Source organism: Pelecanus crispus, chromosome 9 (assembly GCF_030463565.1).
Source record: "Pelecanus crispus isolate bPelCri1 chromosome 9, bPelCri1.pri, whole genome shotgun sequence".
Classification (NCBI taxonomy): Eukaryota; Metazoa; Chordata; class Aves; order Pelecaniformes; family Pelecanidae; genus Pelecanus; species Pelecanus crispus.
Genome location: NC_134651.1, coordinates 42,548,441 through 42,572,079, shown reverse-complemented (window position 1 = coordinate 42,572,079; position 23,639 = coordinate 42,548,441). Strand labels below are relative to the sequence as shown.

Sequence of the window (23,639 nt, the reverse complement as noted above, 5' to 3'; positions counted from 1 at the left end):
TACAGTCTCTATGGTCAGTAGTAGCATACACCTTCTTAAGGGGTACCTTTGATAATCAAGACACATTGCTCATCTTATTTCAAGATTCTGTCTGTCTTCTTCCCACTAAATTACTCTTTCACTATTACTTTGAAATGATAAAAAAGCCCTTAAAACTTCACTATGAACACATTTACTATTTATGAATTGAAAATGTGTTTCTAAACAAATAGAACTGATTTTCTCGATACCATCTGTTGCTTTCTGTTACATTGGCACATGGACAAAGCAAGCAGCAAAAAGATACAGAGAAAGGATAAGAACATTGACCAGGAGATTTAAGAATGCTGAAACCCTGCAGTTAAGGAAATGCAGACAAACTGCCACTTCACAGTAACAACTGCAGATCCAGTGAAGAATGGATGCATAATGTTAACCAGTGAGTGAAAAAGCAAATCATTAAATAACTCAAGGATGCTTCAGTACAAAATGTGATTTGTTCACTTATGTTAATAAGCTGTAACTCAAATTACACTACTTGCCAGCCTACTACCAAACATACTATTCTAAACATGATTACATACAAAATCTCAATGTAAATAACTTTGCTCTCTAAATATATGCTGTGAAGTATAAAGAGACTTCAAGTTTCCAGGAGAAAGAGCTCTAAGCTTGTTGGATTACCAGCATGAGAGTTAGCTGGGCAATTTTATACACAATGGCCTCCATGCATAATATTCCAGGAAAAAAATAAGTTATCATTGTGTATAATACAATTTAACAAGAGAGGAATCCACATACTTGTAAATTAACTCTCATCCCATGGGCACTGTACAGAATCTCACATAGATTCAACAGTATTCTAAGAAATAGGAGATTATAATCTTTTATATAGATATTGACTCCTAATTGGTGTCTTTAAAATGCCAAGAACTCTTTTTCATTGCAGAAACATAACACTTCTACATAAAAATAATTCTCACGTGCCTAGCTCTGAAAGAACAGAGAGTAACAAGGACATGAATCAAGATAGTGAGAAACTGTCAAAAGTTGCTAGCAGTACAAGTCTCCAATTATAACACATACCTCACATAAGAGTAAGTCAATAATATGGAAGACCATGTAGAGAGGGAATTTTGCAGTGAACAGGGTAAGGAACCACTGGGAAGCATACATGTGCGCTTCAAGGCTAATGTCCAGAAAGTGGTTATACAGATCAGGAATGTATTCCTAATAATAAAAAAAACCACATAAATACTGAAAGTTAATTTATACTATTTTGGAACTGTAGCTGAAATCCCAAAGTAACAGAAGGAAGCAGGGTAGAGTGACAATCAGTGCAGCAAGGCAGGCTTCTGTATCCACCCATGCCTGACAAGACAGCTGCCTGACATGCTAAAGGACTTCCTAAGGATGCCGAAGGTTCGCCCCGGCACGGATGCTCGGAAGGAATGAGCACAATCTCCGAGCTCTCACCTTAACAGGAAACCCAGCCAGTGCTGGCCACTGTGCGGTGTGCCTGCAGCGAGCTCAGAAGTCACTGCTATGCCAGGCCATGCGACAGCCACTCCAACTGCTCAGACACGCCTGCCTTCAAACTTAGAATCATAGGATCATACAATCGTTTAGGTTGAAAAAGACCTTTAAGATCATCCAGTCCAACCATAACTTACTGCACGCAGCCAGCCATCACACTGGTCTTCTCTACTCTTAAAAAACCTCCAATATGGATAGTCCTCACTCTTCATCCTTACTAAGAGGTCACAAACACTATTCACATATAAGACAAATTGCTAGTTTTGAATTGCAGGCTCCGAGCCATTCACTTCACGCAAGTTTGAACACCTACCTGCATGAGGCGCTCCAGCTGATAGAACTTGCAGTGCAAATCTTCAAAGTTTTGTTTGAAAAGTTCCCTGAGTCCATAATCAAACATGATTTTGACCAGAACACTGAAAGCTTGCTCCTCAGGCATCTGTGAGAGAGGAAAGTGTACTTATCACAAAGCGTTTAAATCTTTCATATCGGTTCCATTTGCCCCCACCTCCCTTCTCCTTCCTCTTACAGAAAGGCCAAATTGTCACTACTTTTTAATCTGGCCCTATCCAGTTTAAAAGTAAACAAGAATATTAACACACAAAATGAGGTCTGGTGTTGCAAACGGCATTTCATTCTTATTCTGTGGAACAAACCACCTCTCAATCACCCGACTAAAAATACATCTTTCAGACATCAAGACCAAAGCAGTTTCTCAGTGTCTTTGTTCCAAATCATGTCAGAAGCAGGATCCTACAGGTTTTGAACAGCCTAACCCCTTGCCACCTACATAACTAAGACAGAAGCAGTATTACTTGAGGATGTTAAACAGGATCTTTCCCTTATTCTTAATGGTATATCTACCTTTTTAAATGACATTATTACATTTGATGTTTATTTATTAGATGGCATGAATAAGAGAGACCAGTAACTGCTAACAAAAGTTCCACATATCACAACTCAGCATTGGTTTGGGAAAGTTCAATACCCCCTTCCTGCCAAAAACTGAAGAAACACTCATCATAGCTCATCAGTGTTTAGGCATTTTTCCCCGATATCAAAATTCAGTTTTCATATTTCCACAGTAAAGTCTGACTTGAGGTCAATCACTTGTTCCTGTAAAGGACAGACCATCCATCTCAAGTATTCTATTATTAATCTGCAGATGGAGTTTGTTAAAACTGAAAACTTTGCTGAGACATTCCAAACTGGTAGTGAAGGACTTGCAGAAACTTAATTTCCTTTTCTGCAACATTTCTTTTTAATATTTATTTTCCATAGCAGCCACACTCCAAAGGCTGACTTCAAAGAGAATCAAATAAAAAGAAACTTATTTGAAATTTAGCCTTTTTAAACGCATACATTATTCCCAGAAGCAACAGCTATTGTTAAAGAAAGAACTCTAGAATAATGTATGGTCCATTCTTGACCATGAGTCTCTCTAGTGCAATATTAAAAAAATGGACATATGACAATGAAAAAGCTAAAAGAAAGCACATATGTTTCACTAAAAGTGTTCAGTTCTCCTATCAGAAAGTATCGCCCTTTGTGATCCGATTCAGTGCAGTCATAAAGAATGAATTGCTCATCAAAGAAATAATTCAGATTACAGCTACAAAGAACTAAAAGGTTGTTATCATTAATCATTGGCTTTTGTTTCAAAAGAATGGAGTTTACAATCTCTTCTGTAGCCTCCACTGACTTTACAATATTATGGAAAATAATCCACTGAAGACCAGACTTCCTCTTCCACTGAAAACTGCGGAGAAGTCTTCGTACTTAGTTCTCTCTGGTGGCAACAATCACTAAAAAGCAGCTGGGGAAAAGAAATCTCAAAACGCTACTGCACTTACGAACTTTGTTCAGTTTCAACTACCCATGCTTGCAATAGAAACGCTGATAAAAAGCAGACATTACTTTAAAAAAGAACGGTCTATAAATAATTTGTACAGATTTCTAATCCTCTCATATTTCCCAAGCGTCAGTGAACCTCAAACTTTTGCTTCTGATACACAGTAACCATAAATCTTTTAGCTTCTGAGCACGCAAGCACTTAAAGGGTATTACTTTGATGAGATCACTTCTACCAACAATTAAGTTTAAAAAAGCGTAATTTGGTATCTTCAAAAAAAAAATTAAAATATTATTGTATCCTTCACTAACCTCTAAAACCAAGAAGCACAAAGGCCTACAGTACAATAGCCCACACAGGCAGCAATTGTTCAAAGCACTCAGACCTAATAAACTGATGTCCCATCAATGTCATAAATACACTTCTGTGTATACAAGACATATGGCAATTACCATCTGTATTTCTGACTGATTCGAATAGAAATGTATTCTAAAAAGCTTAAATCTGACCTTGAAACCCTTTAACAGAAACATTTACAGTGTTGTGTTATACACAAATTCCATGCCTACTAGTGATCATGAGTACAAGCCTGTAGAGTTTCAAATGGAAGGGATCCTGAAACAGAAACACAGGGAAATGAGCGCTGACTGCAGACAAGACTCATTACAAATACCACAGTAAGTTTTAAACAATGTGCTCTTCTCTGTCCAAAATCACGTTATTACTGACCAACATTTAAGTGGGTATGTGGCCTGCAACCCTACTAGTTCAGGAGCTATCAATGTTTGTTCTAGGCAAGTGGAGCAATATTTCTTCTTAAGCTTAAAACAAACGGGGGGAGAAAACCACCACTTACATGTAGAAGCAGCACAGCAGCAAGAAACGATTGGCCTTGACAGTAGCCAATCTCTTCATCATAGACAGAGTAGGCCTAAAAAAAGAATTGAGACTTAAAAGCGTTATCTGTCGCGCTACAAACACAAAGAAATAAAACACTGGCATTGAACATAGCTCCATAAAATTTTCACGGCGTGCGCTGGTTGCCATTCCAATGAAGGGATAACCTGTATGAAAATCAAACTGTGATATACAGCGGCAGTGGCAGGTTACAGTGACGCACCAAGACCGCTGCAGCCTATTTAACCACTGATCTGAGTGCTTCTACCTCTAAACAGGTGCTACAGGGACAGTAGGAAGAGGGAGAAACACTAGGAACACCGAAAAAAAGTGCTGGAAGCTTAAAACATTCCAGTTGAGATAAGTGAATACAACAAGAAGCTGTCAATTTTTGCTAATTTCTTCCTTTTAATAAGCAACTTCAATGCATGCCCATGGCTTTATAACATTTACAGGAGGTACACAGTTATCTCCAGTTTTAAAGACAACTATGTATGACACGGCAGCTTACGGCATACATTACACATAAAGGACACACCCAACATCAGCACATTCCTTTTTCAAGAGGCAACATCAGTGTGATTTCCGGCACGTGCCCCTAACTTTGCCAGCAGAACCTAGACAATATTGACAAGTAGGGAGCATGCTGCAGCCAAAGGTGAGCTGCTCTTGATCAGTATGCAACTAGCCCTCATCTCCATCACAGCATACAGTCTGTCCAGCTTGATCCAGGCTGACGTGTCTGGAATCACGTGAAGTCTCTGTACAACACCTCAGTGTTCAGGAACCCAGGAGGGCTTATTACTTTAGGTCTCCTATTTGAACGGCACTATAACCAGCTGAACATCTACAACGAAGAACCAGACTGAGTCTAGTGCCAGAGTCTGTCTCTGTGACACGGTTAACTGCAATACACACACATTCTTCTTGGATAACACACCTGTTAATGATGTGAAATACAAGGTACCAAAACCAGGCAAGAAGAATTTAAAGAATACCTTGCATATTTTGTACAGGGAGTCCTGGCCATCTCCCCCAGTATCTTTAAAATAATCATGAGCAGGGAACGTTCGATTGATGTCTCGGGTGATAGCACTGTCTTGCGGAGACTCCTATTAGGGAAAAAAAAAATGCAAATTAGAACACATCAAAAGAATATAAATTACAATATGCTGGGACTGAGAGTTAGAGATTGGCATTGTGTTCTGTGCTGTTCTAAATTTAACAAAACACAGTCTACTCAACCAGAACAGACTGCCTGCAGGCTGGCAGCTCCAGATCTCAATCTTGATAGATTTGGTTACCTAAGCACATCTGGGAAAGGTCAGCGAGTGGCAGAAAAAGCACACACATAAAAGTGTTCCAGGACATTGCAATGCAGACAGCAGCCTTCCCTTGGAAACTTCTGAACGCAAATACTGCCCAGTCACATTTTCTTTTATCTCACAACTGCGGAGAGTAACAGTCAATTGTAAGCAGCTGCATGCTGCTGTCCAAAATTCTGTCCCTTAGTTTCAGCTAGAGAAACCACTCTTCATCCCCTCCACAGAATTAGACAACAGAAAAGTAGAAAGCTGAGTACGAGCCCAAGACAGACAGCATCATATAGTAAAACATAATATAATGCAGGGTCAGTTGCCTGTATGAGCTGGGCATTTCAGCATGAGGAAGATGGAACTTTGTTCTCTACATTGCTCCGATGCAATCGGTTTCAGATGCCTTAGACATTTGGAAAGCTGCACAATAACAAATAGCACACAATTAAGAAAGCCAGTAAATGTGAACAATGGGCTGAAAAGACCAATTGGAAGAAACACCAAGCAAATCTGCATCAAGGCTGAGTCCTACACAAAAGGCAGTGAAACTCCTGGTAGAGGTGAAAGGAATTTGACAAAATAGAACTACTAAATACAGTAAACAGTAAAAGGGAAACTTAGCGCCTCTTCCTCCCAACTTTTATCTGAGTGATTTAAACACCAAACGATCTCCATGAAGTTAGTTGGCAATACTGGCCTCAAATAGCCCACCCTATTAGGAATTGTCAGTGTTGCTGAGGATGGCTTAGAAGGAATCCTAGTCCTACCTTGGAGAAGTATCCTGAAAAATGGTTTCCAGAACGTGGAAGGAAGAGGTTTGTATCAGGCACATCATGAGAAACCGTAAGCATTTGTGAACAATGTCCAGCTTAACCTAATTCGCCCTCTACAACAGATTCATGTTCCGAATAGGACAATAAGCAGGTGCCATTCCCACACCGAGGTATTCTCGGGTCTCTACCAGTATTAGACATGTGACTGAGCGAGATGTTCTCATCCATCTCATTCAGTTCAGTTTGAAACTATTTCTAGTGTAGTCATTTAAGCCAGAGCTCATAGCACGGCAAGGAAATTTGAAAACATAAAAAACTACCCTCCCCCATTAGAAAATGAAGTATTTTGCTTATTTAGGAAGCCCATGGAGATAGTTCATACACATCATAAGTCCTCCTTTAATACAGAAAACAACAATAAGAAATAGATATTTTAAAACCACACACAAACAGTGACACAAATGAAAAAATTACTAACCAAGCACACAGAAAATAGCTGTCAAAAGATTTGACGCAGTTCCCAAAACCTTTACTTTACAAGGAACATTTATGCGAACTGGAAGACTAAGCAGCTTCTTCTGTGTGGATGGAAACGGGTTGCTGAGAGAGGCTGTAAGGTCTCCATCATCACAGGTGTTCAAGGCTCAACTCAACAGGGCTGTGAGCAACCTCATCTGGTATGACTTGCTTTGAGCAGAGGGTTGGACTAGATGACCTCAGAAGTCCCTTCCAACCTAAGTTATTCTGTGAGTAGCATACAACAGAAACCACTCACTCAAGCTCTCTTTAACACGCTTAATTTACCCAGCATGTAATAAGCAATTTTAGTGTGCCTTTTGAATCTGAAATTGTGCTCACCATACTGAATTAAAAAATCTGAACTGACCTCTACAATTTCAGAACTATTTCTACAATTTTATGCCATATTTTGTGATTTCTGATTAATGAGATTTCAGATTCTGTATGGATGCATTTCACCATAATAATGTCTTGTACCTTTTGAGGCAGTCATGAACCAGCTGTTATCTAGCTGATTGCTATAACCATTGCTACTACCCAGACTGCCAAAATAAAACAGAAACAAAAGCCCTCTGTTTGTCTGTAGGTATTTCTTTTTGCCTACAATTTCTCCCCTCTTTCTACTGTTTAGAAGATGACTTTCCTAGGCAGCTAATCGGAGCAAGAGTTCCTTGGTAGCGGGAATCATCTGAAGAGGTGCCGCAATAATCATTAGGCAACGATTGCTAATGAAAGAGCCAAAGGTTCCCTTGCTAGGCGGCTTCCCTCCCAACGACTGAACACACAAATAAAAAAGCCAGTCTTCTTCACGTGAGAGATTACCATGTAACACTGCCCAGGTTAACACTGCGAACATACAAGATGCTCTGCGGAAGCAAAACAGAAGAGGTGTTTTATTTTAAAAAAAGTTTTACTGTATCTAAATAACCCACGTTTCTGTTAGACAAATGGAAAAAGGGTGAGATGTAAAATCGTTAGTAAAAAAGTACACGATGTAATCAGTGTAAAGATCATTAAATACAGCTTTTAGTTGATCTTTTTCTTCACAAAACAATTTTGCAAAATAGAACAAAATTACCACAGTGTGCTTGATTTTCTCTTCTGATTTTAATCCAAAGTTAATGCTCCTCTCTGTGGCTTAATACAGACATTTCATTAGGAAAGCATTACACTGCTATTAGAATCAAAGTTACCGGATTGTTTTGGAAATTATATCAATAAAGTACTGTTCAGCATTTCAATTTGATAATAATTAACATGCCAAAGAGGTCCATCTCATTATAAGGAAATCGGAAACAAACCCAATCCAATGCTAAATAAATTCTGTATAAATATAAGCCTTTGAAGTCAACAAAGACAAGTAAGAGAATGGCTGGCTGTTAGCTTCAGCTAGTTTTGCAAGTAGAGAAAGACAATGCTCAGAAACAACCTGAAAACTTTAAAGCATGTGAATACAGTCTTAGTGCTAACTTTCAGTTTCTTAAAAGTTTGCAAGATTGAATTACAGTAGAGTACGCTGCTTTGCAAGAGCACAGGTACTGTTCACTAATAGCAATTTGTGGTACCAAACAAGTGGGTTTTTCCTGAGTGTTACCTGTGTTCTGCTGCAATAGCAAAATACCCTTAAACCCACTTGCCTTTTAATCCACTTATTTAATAGCAGAGACCAAAGCATCTGGTTGGAAACTCTGAGGATAGGCTTCTCAAACAAATCACTCATTATGGCTAAAGAGGACTAATTAGTGGTCTCTCTCTGGCTTTGCGTGACTTGTTCAGCACTTGACTCCTATGTTTCAGTACAATTCTTCAAGTAATCTGTAACGCTAGTTCCTGCAGCTGAAACATAGCTTGGGGAGAGGAAAATTAAAGGAAATGATAAGGTTTAAAAAATGTTTTTCAAGCCATGGCTTTGAAATCTCCCCATTAGTACAAACTGCTGCAATCCAAGCATTGTGTAACCTTTTCTTTACTCCTATTTTTATACCTTGCTGTGAGAATTGGCTCAATGGGCAATTTCTCATGCTTTCAGGGGACTGGGAACTGAAGGAAACCCTTCTGAACCCACACCCTTCACTAACTGGGACTGAAAAATAGAAAGCTAAGAATGACAGGAAGAAAAAGAAAGTAATAAAGAAAACAGAATGGAAAACAACCATGAGAACTGAGGCAAGTGTAGTGAAGATTAAAATTCTCACAACAGTTCACTGCTCCGAAGGAAAGCAGGAAAATGCGGATGCTCAAAGAACATACCCTTCCTCCCCCTCTTTCATGCACTTTAAAATATTAGTGGAGTTCTACTGAAACCTTCATCTCCAGTTGATTTAAAAAGAAATTACATGACTAATTGTGGAAACCAGGATGCAGCCCAGCAGATAAAAGCTCATCTGTTGTATCAGCCTGTATATAAAAGCGTATTGGTTCCCACCTCCTGAACTGGACACACTTAAAAGACATTTTTCCTTGTATTTTCATGATCTTCCGGGGACCGTCCCAAGATCCACAAACCATATCATGCAGTTTCAACCTCTATCAATGTCTTCAGACTGAGACTGCGTTACTTTAGAAGCTTTTTCTGTAGCTTAAGCCACAATCAAAAGACATGGAAGAGCTGGAGTTCCTAGTACCTCTTCATGGGGCTGATCTACTTGCAGTTTTCAGCAGCTCAGGTTTATTCCTCCTAATCCCCTATATAAACCCAAGAGGATGAAGCAGCAGCAAAGACTTGCTGAAGGGACAAGATCTGTGATGAAAAAACTGAAATAAGAAATCTCCAAAGAAGCAGAGGAAGCTGCCTGCTGGAAATGGCTTGCCACCCAAAGATCAACTCCTGTCTCACCAGGCTACTGGAGAAATCCGATGGGGTCATAAAACATAAAGCCTTTACCTAGGCACAGGCTGACTTCAAAAACAACATGAAAATGGAAAAATGGTGAGGTCCAACCTTTAGATTCCCCCAACCCCCACCCCCAGAATGATTCAAAATACAACAAGGGTAATATTACACGATGGGGATAAGTTATTTTGAGCAGGTCTGTACATTTTAAGTACACCCAAAAATATTAAAAGGTCTTTCGGTATTTTCAATGTCAATAGGATACTGTGTCATCAGGTCTATTTTGCAGGTTGACGGCATTCCCAAGTTAAACTTTTAGTAAGCAATATTTACACTGACTTTTACACAGAGTGCATTTCCTGCGTTTGTCTTCGACCAAACCACTGTGAGAAGTTTCCAGGAAGAAGAATTACACCTGTTACTGAGACCTTAGAGAAATATCACAAAATCTACTTTCAACACAAGGTACTTGTTAACTTCTCACAAGAAATGCTCCCCGCAGAATGTGTTACCTGGTCTTAGCGCTCACCAAGAAGATTCATAAATAAATAGTATTTCTGGAAAGAAACCTGAATAATTTAGACAAATTCGGAATAGTTAAACAGCTGCAATTTGATACAATAGTGCATTGATACAGCATACTTTCAGTCCAAATATGGCAATATAGTTCAATTCTAAAAATAAAAGTGAATCCCTTGTGATATCCAGCCCTTTTGCTGTGTTCGTTTCCTTTTAGGGCTCAAGTTTCCCACAGGAAAATTATAGAGAGGAGTTTGCCTACAGTGCCCTGCATCATGTATGGATAAAGCATAAACACAAAACGCATGCTGGAAGGTTTTCCTGCTCTTGGCAATTACGTACAAGCCAGACTATTTAGAGCAATCAAGATATGAAGAAAAAACCCCACCCACTCCCAAACAAACACACCTTTATCAGCACAGTTACATAAAAGTCATCCGAGACAAGACGTGAAAACATGTGACGTATCATTTATTTCTTAAATGTATTTATGATCCATTCAGACCTTTCAAATAAAGTGTACAAGTGCATTTCAGAATAAAAAACTACACTCTTCACACAGCTCTGTAGAACACTACATTTCATCAAGAAACTTGAAGCAAAAACTTCCTATTAAACCACCCATGCATCCTTTGGCTACAATAATATCACTGATCAACAAGTACTGCTATTCAATTCTGAGTTTCCCTTTAAAGAGAAGGAGCATCCCAAAATACGCTACCCATTCCAGAGACCTCTCTTTAAAGAGAGAATATTAAATAAATTAGCTAGGCTTTTAGGCAAAACAGTAAGGCTACTTAGTACTGTTGATGCATGATCCATATATTTGGAGAACAGGCAATCCTAGGCTATGTGAAATGCGTCAACAGCCCTTGAAATTTTAGTAGTATCAAGATTACATCAATCCAGAACAAATGGCAGACAAAAACGTAACCCGTGGAACAATCACTGAAAAATGTGCAGTTTCTCTTAGGATGGCAAGTGCTGATAACAGATTCAGAAAAGTGTTTATAAAATTCGCTAAGAACCACATTGACATTCTTAAAATTACATATTGTACAAAGCCCTAAACTGTGTGACTGCACAATTACCGCCGGGTTAAATTGCTCGTTTTAAAATACATACATACACATACGCACATATATATGTAAAATACATGTATATATGTATTTTAAAACGAGCAATTTAACCCGGCGGTAATTGCGCAGTCCCACAGTACACATATATATATATATGTATGTACATCTACAGCAAAAAGGAAACAAGCCAAGAGATGTATGACACAGCTGGGGTACAGATCATCTCAAAGGGAATCATACATTTCTTTGAGTTTTAATAGCTCATAGCAAAATTACCTCTTGGAAATAATTATGTAAAGATTTAGAATCAGATATTTACATGCTTCTGATTTATCTAGTTCCATTTCATATTTAAAAATATGCAAGTATTATTTTAAATCAGTAACATTTGTCATTTTTGGCTCAACTGTAGTTTTTCTTATTATTAGTCTTAGTTGAAAAATCAGCTACAGAAACGTCTGTTAAAACAATGGGGCAGAAGTACCCCTCTCCCCTGTATTTTAACAACAACTGAGTTGGCACAAATAGATAATTCTGGAGCCACCACGATAACTCTTCCTCAGCTGCCTCACATATCAGAATACCCCCCTCTTCGCCATCTCCCCCTTCCCTTGCAGGGTACCCAACAGAGCAAACCCCGGCAGAGACGAGGAACATCGAGGAGCCCAGACCGACACCCGGATACTCCCCACTGCGTCAGAATTAAACACAGCATTAGAGTCTGAAGGGTCGGATTGGCTCTAATTCACCTGTTTGCTTTTCTAATCTGCTTTGGTGGATTTTGTTTTCCGTAGTTCTTCATAGCAGGGGATTCACTCTCACACCTCTTTCTCATCTTTTAATACGAAACAATTTCCAGCATTAAAAGGTGCACAAGGTTACTACAAACACACACATACACATTCTTACCTGTGATTCTGCCTACTCTTGGCCTTTTCACTGACACAGGAAAAAAACCTACCAGTTTTAACACTACTCGCCTAAAGGAGCTGGACTGGCTCCCAAACAAAACTCCTCGTAACAACCCCCTGCCAAATGTCAAATCTCCACAGAACACACTGAGATAACCTCACCAGTGGCTTCTGCTGTCCCAGATACTGTGAAGGCGCAAGGAAGCAGGTGGGACACAAGGAAAAGCGAGCATCCTTTAAAGTAAGATCGCTCCACTGTGTTTCGCTCAGCAAAGCAACCTAAAAGCACATGCACGCAGAGCCTCCCATGCTTGCAGTTTAACCGTAAACAGCATGTGGGAAAAAAAAGAAACGCAATTAAAAAAGGTACTAATACAATTCTGAAATCCCTGAAGAAAAGACATACCCACGAGTATCAAGAACAGTAAAAAAGCTCATCATTAGCAACTGCAAACTCATTTCCATCCTGTTGCATTCACTAGAGGAATACAAAATTGAATCTAGTGTTTACATGCTAGAATTACAACAGAAACTAGATTTCAAAGGTTACATAGGAGAGAAATTTATCAGCATAGGAACTTGCAAAACACTGTGCTGTACAGCATTTCTAAAGACATAAGTCTGTGAAGACAATATATGCAATTGCAAATCCTTTCAGACAGTTCAAAAGCGTGGCTGGAGGTGATGCGGCTTCCTATTATCTGAAAGGATTAACTGCACCATTATTTTTAGTAGGTTTTAACGACAACAATTTATCCTCAAGAAATACCTAACCCCTCAAAAACCGAGGTGATCAGAAACATACAGGTACCTTACAGCCCTCAGGGTTTTATTTCTTTGTACACTAAACATCAATTCCTTTGACAGCATCTACAGAAAATGTTTTAAAAAACTGTTTTTATGAAATACTTTTAATACTCATTAATGCTAATATTTAAAAATACTTCACAGTGTGGTACTAATGTAACTTCATAAAACGAGCAACTTGAGTTAGCTAAAGCTCAAAGCCTTACATTATATTAAAATAGTCCAAAGATTTCACACACACACAAAATCACTAGCACTATAAATATACCTAAGCCACTTTAGTGCAAAGTCTGTTTTCGCTTCCCCTGACAAATCCCTCTATATTCCTGCCAGCATATTAAAACATCATCCTTTACTAATCTAATTATTGATTTTCAAGGATTCATTTACAGTTGAAATCCCAGAAGAACTTTTTTCAATTTACCGTAAAAGAAATGACTTGGTTTATTAAGCATTTGATTGCTTGTATCGCGTGATCTTTGTAACATTTAAGAATGACTCATATATGCACGGCAAGATTTGAGTTCATCTTTACAAGGAGTTATTTGAATTTATTCCATTTTTTAATTAAAGGATCTCCGGTAATGACCAGCAGAGAGAAGCCAAAGCTTTGAATTACAAAGTTGCTATCCTCACCTTACAAATTCATAAAAAGAAAGAAGTCGGAACAAAAAGTTCGGGCTCCCTCCCCTCTCCATAGCCCCCCAAGGGTCCTCCCGTGCTGCACCTCAGGAACAGCCCGGGTGCAGCACTCCTCCGCGCGCGCGGCGACCGCCAACTTCAAAACGTGTTTGCCTGTCTAAACCCCGGTTCTAAATATAACCTAATGCAACGTGCATCCACTCAGCATTGCTAAAAATTTGTTAGCAAATAAAGCTACCGGTTATCAGCCTGCCTACGGGTAACAGTCCCGCGGCGCCCTGGCCTCTCTCTCCGGAGCGGAGCCTGCGCCTCCTCTGATCAGCTCGGCGATCCCGACGCTCCTCCCCAACGTCTTCAGGCCAAAACAAAGATGACTAACACCTTCTGTTTCTCAATTTAAGTAACCACAAATTCACCAGCCAGAGAATCAGTTTTGACTGGAGAGATTGCTAAAGTACACCAGGGGCTGTAAATAAGGAACCTGGATCGGGATACAGGAACATAACTTACATTAACATTTTCATTAAGTGCTAAAGCTCAAGAGATCCAAATATGATACGGGTGAAATCCGCAACCACTTCCATTTGCAACCACCACTAAATGCACGTAGAACAGACGCAGACTGTGGCTTGGTTTAAACTCTGCAATGGGAATAAAAACTGAACTGTGACAGAAGTCAATCAATATTGAGTGGAGAACCGTCAGCAAAGCTGCCTGCATAAGCAAAACATTTCACCTGTCTAGAAAACCTCGTGTGTCAGAAAAAAAAAAAAACTGAAAAGCTGACTAAACAAACTGTATCACATCAGATTATTTCCCTATCGCTCGAACACCTCAGATGGTCAACCATGACACCGGCTGGTACAATCCCATCTCACCTGACGTGACATGGAGGGGCTGGATCGCCACTCCACGTCTGAAGGGGACCCGCTTGCTGCAGGGGCGGGAGCCCTGAGGCTCAGCCGAGCTGCCTTTGGAGCACAGCAAAGCAAAAGCAAGAAGGTTAAATGCCATCTTTTAAAAAAAGTGTATTGTAAAGGATACGACCCAAATTAAATACCCCATCGTTCTGACAGAACTGCAACTTACATCCTCCCATCAGCGCAGGCACAGCTGCCCAGCAGGTTTCCTTTCTTTGTTTCCACCGGCCACAACTTTCAGTTTCTTTCTCTAAACACAACTGCATCTGGTTTTACACATACTAAATTTTGATTTTGAAGAGCTCTCCTCTTCCAAAAACATTTCACATACATAATTTTAGTATTAAATTGTCTGCCTTTGCTTATCTGCAGAAAATCTCTGCAACGCACAGGCAACAAGGGAAGTAACAACTGAGATTTTTTTAAGACGTCGGGGTCTCTAGAAGTCAGAACGCTTCTTTTCTAGTGCAAAATGGGTTGTTTTCACAATGGGGGATTCTCCCATCGTCCTAAAGGAGGGGCTGTTTACTTTGCTGGACAGTCTGTAAAACCTGACGGCCCAGCGGTCTTGGCAGCTGCGACTTATCCCAAGGTCTAACCCGACCTCAGCCAAATGTATTTCAAGCCTGCACTATTACAAAGTCTCAGGGATCCCGAAGCGAGTAATAGATTTAATATACCTGGTTGCCCTGAGACCACAGCCACATACAAACAACAGCATTCATCGTATAATGACTATGAAACATAAGAAAAGCCCTACGTCAATCGTGCTTTCTAGAGCTCTGAATTTCAGCAATAGGAGTGGAAAGAGAAGAGCAGGAATGGGATGAGACACAGGCAGGCTCAGACAGCAGGGAGGAAGTGCTGCTTTCGCCAGGGCAGCAAATGGGCTCGCCTTGGGCATTTCACTGCCGCCGTTATGCCCCAGCCTCTCCCCTCCTGGAAGCCTCAGCAGAACCACCCCGAGGTTTGCAAACTGTCCATTCCTTTAAGTTGCAGCAGGGAAGACAGCTACTCTTCCCCCGTTTAAATATAAAAACCACGGGGGCCATTGCACCTCTTGGACCTCAGCAGAACATCAGTTACAAACGTGTGCTTTGCCAACTTCAGATAGCGTTGGCAGTCAGGTAAAATTCAAGTTTACCTTGAGTGACACCACGGAAAGGATGTGTGGTTGTATTCTGCAAAGTCATAGGAAGGAAGAAAAAGGTTTCTAACCTAAACAACAAAATAAGGACCAGGTCAGGCAAATGTTTTAGCAGGTGCTTCAAGTACCCAGAACTAAAACCGTGTTAAAACAACAACAAAAGCCCTCCAAAACCTCCACCTCCTCTTACTAAATTAAAATTACCTAGGACAGATGAATCAAGTAATTTGAACAATTTTAAATGGGCCTTTTGTTTGTAACGTCTAAAGGTAGACTCCTATGCTCAGGTATTAGTTGCTAAGAAATACAGTTTTTAAAGCACCGACCTGCATTAGAAGTTCTGTCAACTTCAAACCCTGATGTGGAGTAAGATCAGACCCAAATGTTTCAGACTTCCTGACTCATGAAGGTTCAGCACATCTGTTATCATCACAGCAGCTGGTAATACCACAATAAATATCAAAAAATCTGCTTATTAAATTTACACACTGAATGCTTCCATCTCACATCACATACACCTTGCATGTGTCTTTTTCAGAACAGACAAATGGCTGAAATTCAGGACTTCTGACAGGTAAAACCTTTATATGAGCAGGAAAGGAACAATGCCATAGAGAAGCAGCGCAAGACTGGAATTTGGAAATTCTCATTCAAGTCCCTGCTTTAAGAAAGACTCTTCACGCAACCTCGTGCTACTCTTGAGATTCTCTGTGCCTCGGTACTTTCTTCTTGTCAAAGATTTGTGACAAATATTCAAGATTGCCCTTTAGCACTCTGACACCGAGCCATGCCAGAATTCCAACTAGTAGAGACAAATTTCTGAGTGACAAGAAGCTTAAAAACAAGTACAAAACCCCTAATAGCAAATAAAGACTGTAGAAACTAGCAACATTTAATTAAAAAAACCCTAACAGTAGATAACAGCAAAATTTTTGTTTCACACAAGATATCTGTTGAGTTAAAAAATACTGTCACTTGATTGGAGATTATAAAAGAAACCCAGTATTTCACAGATTTTCTGCCAGCCTATTTAGAAAATGACAACATAATCACAACCTAAACTTCCAGTAAACCTAAAAAAAAAAGAAAAAATTATCAAGAGTTTTAGATGAAGCAAATTATCACCTTCTGAGAAGCTGTGCATATAGAAATCCTTTCCATGGTACTAAAAAAATGCCACTGAACTGCATCCTGCAAATTGAGCCTTCTATCAGCTTAATTTGAAAGTGAGGCAGATAACCCTAATAAAAAAAAAATTATAGCTTGAGATGGAACTTCAAGATTAGTTCATTTAATCATATCACAACACACAATTTTTATGAAGATGTAATTTGATTTCTGTATTCTCCTTGGTGTGGCATTCATCTGTGCAATGCTCCTGATACTGATTTCTAAAGCACCAGGCACACTCGGATACAAATATAGCCAAGAAAGGATTAGATCCATACGTACAATGATGAAAGTGATCCAACTGGAAAGTTTGCTGCCTAACAATTCATAGCACAGATTGTGATGAAAAGGACTACTGTGCCTCACGTTAACTACATGACAAAGGATGTTAAATGGACTGCTGAGCAAACAAGGTAATACATTTCAAAATGATTTCTTCCACAGTTGGCACGGTGAACATGATTCACCCCCATGCAATTTCACTGCAGACAACAGACTCAAATGTTATGAATATTTAAAACATCTAATCACATACAAACCTAGATCAACATTAAATTAACTTAGGAAAAAAAAGTAATTTAAATTAAAAAAAAAAAAATCAATAAATTAACACAGACAAAAATAGAAGTATTTGACGCTAAAACTAAGCTACTCAGGCAACATTTAAAAGTGTCTGTAAAAAAGCTGGATGAAACTTGAACGCATCAATTGGCTGCAACTCCTCTCCATCCTCATGTCTTGGAGACTTCCAGATTCTGATTTTCACCTCTCATGGAAATCATCTGAACTGGTGAAGACTTTGAGATGAGTAAGGCAACTGAACAAAAGCCTGGCTGTTAGGAATGTTACAACTGAACCTTAGCTGCAAAGCAACAACAGCTGCAAGCATGCATCTGCATCTGCAACAACCACCACACTTTAAGTACAATTCTAGGCTTATAGCTGAAGTAGCAACTGCTTCATCTCGAGTTAAATCTCTACACCATGACTTAGACCCCTTACCACTTTTTAGAATTTTCCATATTCTCAAAAACTAGCATACAATGCTCCTATTTAAGCCCTCTATTCGTGCCATAAAAAAAAAAAAAAAGCAACAATCTTTGCTCTCCAGCTTCCTGGAATTAAAAATTAAAACCTGAAACTGCCATTTTTAGGGTTTTAGGCCCTAGCAGATTCTTTTCTTCTATTACATTTAACCAAACGCTATTTTAGTGATAGATTGCATCACTTCAAAGACTTGGAAATGTTAGATAAGGTAAAGAGACAGAGGAAAGCTACTGGGAGTTTACCTGAGAGGCTGTTCCAAAAATACCACACACACACGCTTTGATATTAGTGACTAAAGCCCTTAAATTGTTCCCCAAAGCCCACCTTTGCCATAATACCTACAAAACACTCGAGAACAATTAGCCAGCTGATGTGCTGTGAGCTTATTATACCATTTATAAATGACTCACTACACCCTTACCCTCCGCTCCCCCCACGGCTGTCTGTGTCTCTAACCAAAATTCAGACTGCAAGAGCTCTGCAGAACAAATCACCTCCATCGCAAGGATCACAGTGCCAGCCCTGGCTCTAGACACTGTCTCATTACAGAAGATAACAAGAAATGTCGTCGTGAAGGCATCAGGGTTCAGACAACCTTTGTTCTTAAAATTTCAGAGGAACTAAGGAGGAAGTTTATCTTGAGAGGTTTGGACTGTTGATAAAATACGTTGACAGCAGACCAAGATACGACATGCTTTGTAACAGGGCGCTCAAACCAAAACTAGGCAGGAACAGTAGGAGCTTCTGCCCCATCCTCCCCAGGAACAGGTACACGCACCCCCGTGAGAGGAACTCTTGTCTACCAGCAATGAGCGCTGACAAGCACAACCAGGAGCGCTTCATCCCGCTGCGCTCTCTTTGCTTCACTGTTTCCTCCCTGGCAGCCTCACAAGGCTGTACTGGGGTAAGTGTGGATGGGCAGCAAGCAGGATGGTCTGTAGCAATCGCTGCACGTGCAAACACAGGACAGAGACACGAACTGTTATCCTCCGGGGCAAAGCACGGAAGACGCGAGGCCAGGGCTCAGAGCGGACCAGAGAGGAGGGCACATGTATGCTTGCGGGAGGGACAGGGCAGAGTGCTAAAAAGAGGATGATCTTGATCTGTAACAACAGTAGACCTGAAACCATTTAACAAAAATACAGAGTCTTCCCTTTGGCCAAGAGAATTACCCCAATTCTTTAAAAAAAAAGAAAAAAAAAATCAAATTACTTTTCCCTAGTATTCTTTCATTCCCACCATGACTAACAAACAGCACACACCAACCGTACCACAGGAGCTGACAGAATTCCCCAGGCTCACAGCAGTCCAACGCACTGACTGGAAGCACAACGAAGGAAGCGAGCTGCGGACGGTCATGGCACGTAACCTGCTCTCAGACCAGAGGTGTGGCGGGGGGACATCCCTGTACCAGGGACAGTGTGAGATAAGACGATGCAGACCGTAACCCACTGGTACAGGAATACATGGTTCACTTCTATTTTCCAATATGGCATCGGTAAGACGACAAAGATATTCTTTGGGAAAACTAATCAATTTGAGGGCTATGCTGCCTTCTTAACAGCATTACAGTACTCAAAAATATTTAATATAAGTTAGCTTGAAAAAGCTGTGGTCAGTGAGACTTTGTTCCTCAGACACCGACTGTTTGACCAGTTAGATATGCGTTTGCCAACAGGATTTAGCTCCTGCTATATTCGAACCATCTTTAATCCCACAAAGGCTAAAGAAAAATGTCTCTGATTTAGCTCTGTGCACTTATGAATAACTCAAATACTACAGTTAAATTTACAACATAGTTCCCTTAGCTGTTCAGAAGACAATTGTTTTCTTTCCTTTCCCCTTAAGTTCTAGTATGTAAAATATCAGAAGAATTTAGATTTAAAAAAAAAAAAAAAAAGGGTGGGGGGGAACATGTTATTTTTAAAGTTGTTCTTGAGAAAATTTCCACATACAAAACTGTGGCATTTCGCCACTGGTTTGCAAATAATTTTCACATGTTGGCGTCATCCTCGAGTGGCTACCACAACTCTGGTATCATAAAGCGACATGTATTTTCTCTTAGCTTATCAAACCGCATTTTATTTAACTGCTAAATTTGGTCTGATCCAAGTTTTTCTTCTTAATTCACAACGAACAGGAAAATGCAGATGCTGTACTCTGATCGCATACATGCATCCTACCAGAGAAACGGAGCACGGAAGCCAGATCAGTTCCTCCTAAGCGTACGACTGTTCAGATCACATCACTGCACTCATGGCTCAATAAGACTTTAAGTTCGCACTAAAATGTTCACATCGTTCACTACCGTTCTAGAAGTCCTGTCTAGGTAGCACTGAAAAACAAATTGTTTGGACCCTTCTGTTATGATGCTGGAACATTGTGTCAATATACTTTGGCATATGTTAAAAAAAATCCCTGTAATATACCATACACTGTGACATTTCCACTTCAGATCTATCATTTACATGTGAAGCACGAATCTCGAAAGAACCTAGTAAAGCTGTAAGAAAGACTACATTTTGCCGAAGCTCTCAGACACCCACTCCATTCAGTCACACCAGCTGGAGAGGTAAGTGTCAAGATACAGCTTTATTCTTAAAAACAAATATGGAGGTGAAACTCCACAGCCTCCTCCACAGCAATCTTTTTTTTTTTAAAAGTGAAATCACAATGATATGTGCTCCTGATTCTTCTATGTCAGCAGCATTTCTCAGAAACCTTTTTGCAAATCTGGACATCTTAAAATCATATTTAACTTATTTTGCAATTTACGGAATTGTCCCTGCACTTCCCAGTCCAGCCGACAGGCGTCTTAGACATGACATCCATTGGAAGATCTTTTGCTCCTAGAGGTTGAGGAGTCCTTAGCTACCCTCTGTCTAGCGCAAGAGGCACAAATAGCCCCCGAGAGACGCTTAAGCCCCTTCTGAAAGACACTGTTGGAGAGACTGTAAATGACACAGTTGCAGAAACTGTTGCTAATGGCAAGCCAAGTGGTCAAGAAGGATGCAACGCGGTTACTATAGACATTGGAGCTCTCCAGCAGGAAATAGATTATGTAGGGCAACCAGAGGATGTAGAAGACACTGGTGATGCGGAAAAGAACCATGGCATAGCGCTTGTCCGGGCAAGGCTGTGCCTCCCCAGCCTCCCCATCCTGAGAGCTGAAGCGCACTCGCCTCTCGTTGATCTCCTTGGTGTGCTGCTGGCAGATGCGGAAGATGTTGAAGTAAGTGAAGCAGACGATGAAAGCAGCCGGGGCATAGAGCATCACCACGATGAAGAGGGTAAAATAGGGATCGGTGTTCCAGGAATTGGCACACCACTGAAACACATCCCCGTGATATCCAGGCTTTCCCCAGTGGAAGGAGGGTAAGAAGACCAGGCAGGAGTACAGCCAAATGATCAGTATGCAGATTCGAAGTCTCCACGGGGTAACCAGCGTGTTGTAGGTCAGCGGCTTTGTGATGGCAATGTATCTGTCAATGCTAATGCATGCCAAAGAGGCCATGGAGACGCTCTTCAGCACCGATACCACATAACCAAAGATTTGGCAAACCAAGGACTCACTTAAAACAATAGGATAGTGCAGCAGAGACAAAGAAGGCACCAGACAGCTCACGCCCACCAGGAGGTCAGCATATGCCATAGTCTGGATGAAGTAGCTGGTGGTGTGGTGGTTCAGCAGAGGTGCACAGTGAAAGACAAATATCACAATGATGTTGCCCGAAATAATCAGCACCATGAGGAACACAATAATAACCACTTCCAGGAGGCAAAAATTGATGGTCTCCAAATAGCTAATGGCCAGGAGACAGAACGGCCGGCCACTCTGGTTGCCAACCAAAGAGGAGTTCATCTTGAGCACTGCAGTGATCTCTTCACTTCATGCTCCTGCCTGCTGCCTGCAGCCACTCCAGGCAGCTGCTGTCATTGCGGCTGGTGCTGTGTGTGTAGCAATGTCACAACCGGAGCTCCGGTCCCCAGGGCTGCTCCAGATGCTGCTGCTGTGCATTGTCTGCAGCACAATTCCCCTTTAAATCCGGCTCCCCGCCGCTACCGCTGCACCGGGACCCAGCAGCAGTCATGTCAGCAACTTCACACACGCACACGGGAGAGGGCTGATATTAAAGCCCTCCCGGGTGGGCTGCCTCGCCGAGGAGGGATGAAGGGTTGGGGGAAGAGGGAGAAGGAACCTTCACCGACTCAGGACGAGAGTCCTCCCAAAGGCTGACAGAAGAGAAGGGGAAAGTGTTTTACAGAACCGCCGCTTCCCCCCCCCCCGCGCTACCACCTCCACCACCTCCCCTCCCTCCCCACGCCCTGCTCCGGCGCTCCCCGGCCGCCGCCTGCCCCCGCCGCGCCGCCTTCCCCCCGGCCCCTGCCCCTTCCCCACGCCCTCGGCCCGGGGCTCCGGGCCGGAGCTTTTCCGGGCGAAGCAGCCTCCCCGAAATTCCTGCCGCCGGCCATCCAGGCGGAGGGATGCGCGGCGGGGAGGGGGGGTGATCGGGGGCGGGCGGGGGGGGGGGGGGTCCAGCCCTTCTCTCCTGGCTCCATTTTGCACGACGCTTTTGTTCGCCGCCTCTCCCGGACCGCGCCGCTCCGGCCCCCGCCGCCGCCCCCGGCCCTGCCCGGGGCGCAGCCCGGCCCCGCCGCCGGCCCCTACCTGCCGCGGGGGAACAAAAGCCCGGGAGCATCCTCGGCCCGGCGCCGGCACGGGCGGCGTGTGCCCCGGCCGCGGCGATGCGGAGCCAGGGGGAGGGGACGGCGGGGAGGAAGGGGAGGGAGGCGGGCAGGAGCGCGGAGGAGGGCGCGGCGCCGGCGGGGAGCGGGGCCGCAGCCCCCCCGGCCGCCCCCTCGGGCCGCCCCAGCGCCGGGCCCGGCCCCGGGCGGCAGCCGGGGGTGGCGGGGGGGGGGGAGGGGAGCCCGGCAGCGCCGGCCGCCGCTGCCCGCCCCGGCTCCGCCGGCCGCAGCCTCGGAAATGCGGGTGTGCGCTCGAAAGGCGCTGGGCGAGGCGGTTTCGCGAGTGGCCGAGGGCGGTAGGTGCCTCACCCGGCGCGACCCCGCGGCCTCCGGGGAAAACGAGCGGGTCCCCCGCGCTCCAGGCCGGCGGCCGGCTCTTCCCTCGCACGCCCGGGTCCTGCAGACAGGCGCCCACCCACGCCCGGGTCCTGCAGACAGGCGCCCACCCGCGTGTCCCTGCAGACAGACGCCCACCCGCGCCCGGGTCCCGCAGGCAGGCGCCCACCCCCGGGTCCCCGCAGACGGACGCCCACCCGCGCCCGGGTCCCCGCAGACGGACGCCCACCCGCGCCCGGGTCCCCGCAGACGGACGCCCACCCGCGCCCGGGTCCCGCAGACGGACGCCCACCCGCGCCCGGGTCCCCGCAGACGGACGCCCACCCGCGCCCGGGTCCCCGCAGACGGACGCCCACCCCCGGGTCCCCGCAGACGGACGCCCACCCGCGCCCGGGTCCCCGCAGACGGACGCCCACCCGCGCCCGGGTCCCGCAGACAGACGCCCACCCGCGCCCGGGTCCCCGCAGACGGACACCCACCCCCGGGTCCCCGCAGACGGACGCCCACCCGCGCCCGGGTCCCGCAGACGGACGCCCACCCGCGCCCGGGTCCCCGCAGACGGACGCCCACCCCCGGGTCCCCGCAGACGGACGCCCACCCGCGCCCGGGT

General features: G+C 43.1%; 2 protein-coding genes across 5 annotated transcripts in view; both read right to left on the bottom strand.

The window, feature by feature from the left end:
• Positions 1–23,639, bottom strand: part of RABGAP1 (RAB GTPase activating protein 1) — a 75,949-nt gene that overhangs the window by 14,288 nt on the left and 38,022 nt on the right. For 3 of the 4 annotated variants that reach the window (XM_075716997.1, XM_075716998.1, XM_075716999.1), the window contains 4 exons: positions 5,263–5,376; positions 4,224–4,298; positions 1,829–1,954; positions 1,066–1,209 (listed from right to left, as the gene is read on the bottom strand). In XM_075716997.1, the coding sequence (XP_075573112.1) occupies positions 1,066–1,209; positions 1,829–1,954; positions 4,224–4,298; positions 5,263–5,376 (459 nt within the window). Of the gene's footprint in view, positions 1–1,065; positions 1,210–1,828; positions 1,955–3,876; positions 3,920–4,223; positions 4,299–5,262; positions 5,377–23,639 lie in introns of those variants that run through there. The other variant, XM_075717001.1, reaches the window with a different exon arrangement.
• Positions 20,744–21,809, bottom strand: GPR21 (G protein-coupled receptor 21). Its single transcript, XM_075716974.1, has one exon. The coding sequence runs from the start codon at positions 21,807–21,809 to the stop codon at positions 20,763–20,765; it is 1,047 nt and encodes a 348-aa protein (XP_075573089.1). The 3' UTR covers positions 20,744–20,762.